The following is a 6820-nucleotide window of genomic DNA, read 5'->3' as shown; positions in this document are numbered from 1 at the left end:
CATGTTGTATATATATATATATATATATATATATATATATATAAAATAAACAATAAATAAATATGCATCAACTATGCATGTGTATACTTGATTTCTGCATACCGCATGCACATGTCAGAGTTTCGACTGTGTTTAGCCAATAACTTTATATGCATATATGTGATAGAAATACATGAGTTAATATAAAAAAAAAAATTATATAGCGAAACAAGTGGATTTTATTTACTTCTATAGTCACATTTCATTCACTGACAGCTTGTCTACTTAAAACCCCTGGACAGATTTCAGTCTGACAGTCTACACTTGTTATATTTAGATTCTCTGGGAGCTTAATACCTGTTTTCTAGTGATCTTTTGCCCCCCTCTCAATAATTCACAGCGGCAGTTTAAGTTCCCTTTCTCTTCTTCCACTGTAATACATTATTACTGTGTTTTAGCTAATGTAAATGCGAGACAGTCACGTACCTTTTGTAGGCCAGTTTCTATATGATTAGAAAATTAATGATGAAAAAAAAATTGCTCTGTAAATCTGTGGCCCATATTTAGGTGGAGACATTTGCAGTGATTTTATGTGAGTATTGGCTGTGAGCAACATAACAGAACTGGTCTTGCCGCTTCCCGTTAGCATATTAAATGATGGCATTTGTTGCTCTACAAGCAATAACAACCTCCAGCTATAATATGCATACTGCATAATTAACTACTTAGATTGTAGAGCTGCATCGTTGCACCGTGACCCGTCAGTGTTTATTTCAGCACAAGAAACTTTGGTTGTGTGCAAATCGATTCTCCTGCAGACTCAAACGGAAATGCCCTTGAAATACAAATTAATGAGAGTATTGTGCTCACATTTCATTAATGTAAACTGCTGCTATCTTTTATTTCCCAAGGATATTGCAATCACTGTATGAATTTCACTGCATTCTATACAAAATATTACTCAACACAATGATAAAATAGGTAAATATATAAAATATAGTATAGTAACAAAAACATAATGATAATATAATATATTTTTTCTGAAAAAATGTGCTTGTGCTATCTTGTTAGTGTTGTTGTTGTTTTTCTTTTAAATGCATGCCATTTGGTTTATTTGATTCAGTGGTATGCATGCTTTTAAAAAAAATAGTGCATTACCTTTTTTTATTGTTTTGCAGGTGGCCCTGCGGATTCGGCCATTAAGTGATGCTGAACTGGAGGAAGGAGCCACTATTATAGCCCACAAAGTGGATGACCAGGTCAGACCAAACAGATGTATCAGTTATTGTGTGTGTGTGTGTGTGTGTGTGTGTGTGTGTGTGTGTGGCAAAGAGGCAGCACTACGTGTTACTATTTCTTAATTAAGAATATATGTGCATAACTGCCTCAAAAAGACGACTGCGCATTCTCATTGTTCCTTGCTCTGTATTTGTGTAATTAGCTTTGAATACATTTTGTGTACTCTTGTGGTGGATCTGTGTTGTTTTCAGTCTATAGGCACTAAGCAGGTGACTCAGGCCATTCAAATCAGCCAGGTTCTGAATAAAGCATTACTTTTAATGAGTCCAGCGCTCATGCTATTTAGAGAAAAATGCTTAAACCAGTAACAGGTATACATGTTTTCTAGGTCAAGCGGTCTCTTCCTGTACAAATGGGTGGTTATTGGCCAGAATAAGATGCAAAGCGGTCCAGATGTTATTACTCAAAAGTGACCTATGCAAGACTAATGACTGATACTCTGATATTATGGAAGCCTGTTTCTGCCACAGAATAAACAATTTAAAAGATAGTTGTGACTCACAATTCTGACTTTTTTCTCTGAATTATAAATGAATTTATTAAATTACTATTCATTAATTTATGATTATAAATTATTATATATTTATTATACAGTTAACAAAAGCAAAGAATGCCTCTAACACTAGCTTGCTCTATTCTTTCTATTCTATCTGTTTTCTTTTCATTTATTATATGATTTAAAAAACAACCTTGCTACGTGTACTGTGTTAAGCTAACTGAGACCTCTAACTCTAGCACTCTCTATTCTAATTCTAATTCTAATTCTAATTCTAATTCTGTTTTCTTTTTATTTATTATATCATTAAAAAACTTGCTACGTGTACTGCATTAAGCTAACTGAGACTTGTTAGAGCACTTGCATATCATTGTTCTTTTGTTGATTTTGATTGCTTCCATTGTCCTCATTTGTAAGTCGCTTTGGATTAAATCGTCTGCTAAATGTAAATGTAATTACAATTCTGAGTTTGTTTCACAATTCAGATTTTTCTTTCCCTCATAATTAGGGCTGCACGATAAATCGCATGCGATATTTAACGCGCATCGTCAGTGAACAACGGCTCTGTGTAGTTAATGCTGCTCAATGTGAAAGCCCGCAGGTGATGGAGATTTACCGCTGATTACAGAACCGGCTTTACTGATAAGATGCGTGTTAAATATCGCATGCGATTTATCGTGCAGCCCTACTCATAATTCAGGATTGCGAAATATCAACTCAGAATTTTAATGTGTAATGTTAACTTTCAAAAAATAAGCTCACAATTCTGAGAAGAAAAGTTGGAATTGTGCGATATAAACTCGCAATTGAGAGAAAAAGTCAGAATTGTGAGATAAATAGGCACAATTACATTTTTTTGTGGCAGAAACAAAAAGTGAGAGATGTTTATATTTCACAATTCTGAAAAAAACAAAATTTTCTTTGCATGGCGCGAACAGGATTCCATACAATATCATACTGCCATTAATGCATTTGTGGATTTAAAAATATAAAGTTTGTTTAATATATGTATACATAAAAAAGGGCTTAGGTGGTGAGGACAGTGTCAATTCATCTCCATTGTATAATTTTTAAAGTCTTGTTTTAAAATCGGTTGGAAAATTGTATGACGACATTAACCACAGGTCTAGTTTAAGTGTCTCTAGAGCTCTCATTGGCTGTAATAACCAGGTGCTAACCAGGCCCACGGGGTGTTAGTGAATGAGGCGAGCGCGGTCAGATATTCTGTCTCAAGGGTCTGAGTCACAAAGACAATTAGCCAATGCTGTGAGACCTCAGCACGGCATGACATCATTTAATTTACCTGCGTCTGCAACAGCAGGCAATCCTTATAATTATTTTCACCCATTTCACTCTGAACTTGGATTGATTAATTGTTGTAATTATAACTGTATTTGTTGGCATGTGTCAGACAGGGTGACATTCATTTGATTTACAATTATAGCAGAACAATACAAAAGTGCTACTTCTGAAATTCAAATGATAGACTGTGTTGCTAGCAATACCAAGGTTTGATACATTTGAAATGAATAGCTGGATTGCATGAATGTATGTCACTTTGGTTAAAAGTATCTGGCAAAAGAATAAATGATAATACTTTTGACATTTATATGGAGCAGAACTTGACTCTAATTATATGTAGTGAGATTTCAGTAGCACTTTATTTTACAGTCCTGTTCCTCATGTACATACTATGTACTTATTATAGTAATTGGTAATAACTAGTGGTCGAAAGATATGTGTTTTTTGATAGCCGATGCCGATATCTTGGAAAGCAGGGTGGCCGATGGCCGATATAATTGTATTTATTTTAATTAATATTTAAGAAATTTGAAATCATTTGAAAATAGATAAATAAATTTGTAAAATAAACATACTTATACTTTAGATGACAAAGTATTTTCCACAAATAAATAAATATTGAATAAAAATAGAATTAAAAAGGAAGTAAACTGTAACCAACAGAGCACTCAGTATTCTGGGAAGTTTGTGTGCATTGGGAATCATATTTTTTCAAATAAAGCCAAGGTAACCCTCATTTTCATACAGCCCACAGTGAAAATGACATGAATATGACAGTGGGCAAATGCATAAAGCACAGCATAATTTGAAATCACGAATTTAATATTTAAAGCATTCAATTTGCACAGACCGAAAGTCACGCAGAGAACGCACGATCATGCAGGTCACATGCACACTTCACAAGATCTCACAACTGGATTCGACTAAGTTTGCAAGGATTGTGAAATTAAATTTTCATTAGCCATTTAAAGATTTGTTTAAATGATGTAAATGCGTATTTGCTCATTTTAATTCCTTTGTTTAATAGTTCTATCGGATTATTAGACAGACTTCTATCCGTATTAGACAGAGCTGTTAACAACGATGGCGAACAAGAGGGAGAATGTGAGCACTGTGTGCTCAGACGCTGCCGCTCTCAGCGCTGTCAAAATAAATGTTCGGCTCGCCGTCAAAATAAAAGTCCCGCCTCGAACGCATCGGCCAAACAGAAAAACTTATTGGCCTTGGCGATATATCGGTCGACCACTAGTAATAACTAGGGTTGGGTACCGTTCACATTTTAACCGGTACGTTACCGGTATCAGTATCTGAATTTCGGTGCCGGTACCCAACGGTACCTTTTTTCGGTACTTTACTCTCTGTGTAATTGCAAAAACATTTATTTTAGTGAAAAAATAAGTCCAAAAGTATCAATTTCAACATTTTGAACAATAGGGCCCTACAAACTTTTTCTTTCTTTCTTTCTTTTTTCCCCCCAGAAATTCTTGTTTTAATTTTTCTGAAAATCAAATGAAGGCATTAAACATTTATTTTAAATCAAATTAAAATGAAACCTTTTTATTTTTTGGCAAACAAACTGAGGTTTACTGTTAAAAATTAATACGGAATGGAAGAAAAATTGTGTGAATATTCCTTTAAAACATTTTTAATAGGCTAATAATTGTATATTTTTTTTCTACAATTAAGTGATTAATCTGGTTGTAATACTTATTTTTATCATTTAATTGTTTTATTTAAATTTGATAGAAAATGCAATATTTAAAGATGTACATTATACTGTACAAAAGTAATACAAGAGTAATATATTTCTGTTACATGTTAAACTGTACTTTTATTTTGACAGGTTGCCATGAAGTTTCTGTGTGTATACAGTTTGATGATGCTAGTTTTCTTAAATGAAACGGTAAAATTCTGGTGAAGTGACTCTCACAGCAGCTCTGGAGATTAAGTTTTTGTGTTTTACGCAGAGGCAGAAAATCACCGCGAGCGTCACGCGTGCTTCAGTATTTGTGTGGTAAACAAAACCGTGTTTCCGCCATTCATACATACAGAGGCAAGCGGAACATGCAGGATTCATATTTAAACCGTCTTTTTGCATTTTAATATTCACAGACACTAGTTCATATCGCGATTCAAATTAAGTGGCAGTGGCTACTTTTGATTTATTCGTAAATAAATCGGTAGTACCGATGCAATTAGGTCGGTACCCTTAAAAGTACTGAGTTCAGTACCCAACCCTAGTAATAACTAAGTACGAACCCTGAACCTACCCCTAAACCTAACCCTACCCCATGTAGTTACCTTATATTACAGTACTTTCTTAGGTAAGTACACTGTAAGTACACGTGTCGTAAAATAAAGTGCAACCGAGATTTCAGTAGAATTTGGTTGTATGGTACTGTGCTAATGGCATGATGCATAAAAATGCAGAATAAAGGGTAGAATAGTCCATTTGTACTAAACCGAACACATTTTTATGAGTGTGTTTTGGTATTTTTAAATAATTATAACAAAATTACTTTTTTTTCCACATTCTCCTCTATCTTGAATCCGTTTTTCACTGTGATTGTTTAGATGCATCAAGCCTGTTTCCACCACAGAATAAAATATAAATAATAATAATAATAAATAAAATAATTAAAAATAAAAAAGATAATTGTGATTTTTTTTCCCCCTCACAATTCTGACTTTTTCTTGCAAATATGAGTTTACCGTACATCTAACAATTCTGAATTGAGATATGAATGAGATATGAACTCACAATTGTGAGATATAAACTAGCGAGAAAAAAAAAAAAACAGAAGTGCGAGATGTAAATTTAGAAAAAAATTGAAAAATGTAGACTTGGAATTGCAAGAAAGTAAATCAGAATTCTGAGTTTGGGCTATATCTCACAAATCTAAGTAAAATGTCTGAATTTAGAGATATAGGTAAACATTTGCAGTTACCTTATTTATTTATTTATATTATATTTTGTGGTGGAAACAAGCTTCTATAATCATGTGATTGTCTTCAAAACACATTTTGTTATGTTTACCTACAGTGTAGCATATTATTAAGTTGTTGGTGGATGCTTGATGCTAACTTGAAACAGTCTTCCTCTGTGGTTCCTGGTTTTCAGTTAGATACTGTATAGGCCTGGGCGATAAAACAGTATCGATATTTATCGACGGTACACCTTCTTCGATAACTATATAAAAAATGTTAGATATAGTGCACGATATAGGCACATGCTATGAGTGACGCAGACAGAACACATAAACACGAACACATGCTGAATTGAGTGCTGTGCCTGCCTGTGATGAGGAGATTGTGAATAAAAAAAAAAGAATATTAGTTGAATTTAAAATAAACATTTGCATTTGAATGTTAGGAGTGCGTCAGGGAGCGTCATCAGTGGCGCACGAGATGCAGTGATAATGATGTAAGTGACATTGTTGCATTTTAATGTTTTGTTAAGTCTAGCCCACGAGATGCGCCGCTGCTGTGTTATGCATTCAAAATATTAGAGAAATATAGAAGCTAAATGCGGAGAAGATCTTGATTAGATGAAAACCGAAATCAAGCCATTCACACAGATGCATATTCAGCACATTTTTAGACGGATAAATATGACTGCTGCACTCGCGTCTCACACGAGATGTAGCCATGCAAAGTTAAAACAGTTTAAACTTTTAGAAAACACGTCGCGAATTTGTGGAGGTTTATTCCCTTTCACTGCGTCTCTTATGTTTTTAAATGCAA

The 6820-nt window shown here is 34.0% G+C and overlaps 1 protein-coding gene across 1 annotated transcript in view; it reads left to right on the top strand.

Annotated features, from left to right (window-relative positions):
• The window catches only part of LOC107684482 (kinesin-like protein KIF19), a 47418-nt gene that overhangs the window by 942 nt on the left and 39656 nt on the right, over nt 1-6820 (top strand). The window contains exon 2 of the mRNA XM_016480738.1: nt 1158-1238. Within this exon, the coding sequence (XP_016336224.1) occupies nt 1158-1238 (81 nt within the window). The remainder of the gene's footprint in view (nt 1-1157; nt 1239-6820) is intronic.

Source organism: Sinocyclocheilus anshuiensis, unplaced genomic scaffold, assembly GCF_001515605.1.
Source record: "Sinocyclocheilus anshuiensis isolate Anshui unplaced genomic scaffold, SAMN03320099.WGS_v1.1 scaffold1833, whole genome shotgun sequence".
Taxonomy (NCBI): Eukaryota; Metazoa; Chordata; class Actinopteri; order Cypriniformes; family Cyprinidae; genus Sinocyclocheilus; species Sinocyclocheilus anshuiensis.
Note: the sequence above shows the minus strand (reverse complement) of the source record. Positions and strands in the feature narration are given on the sequence as shown.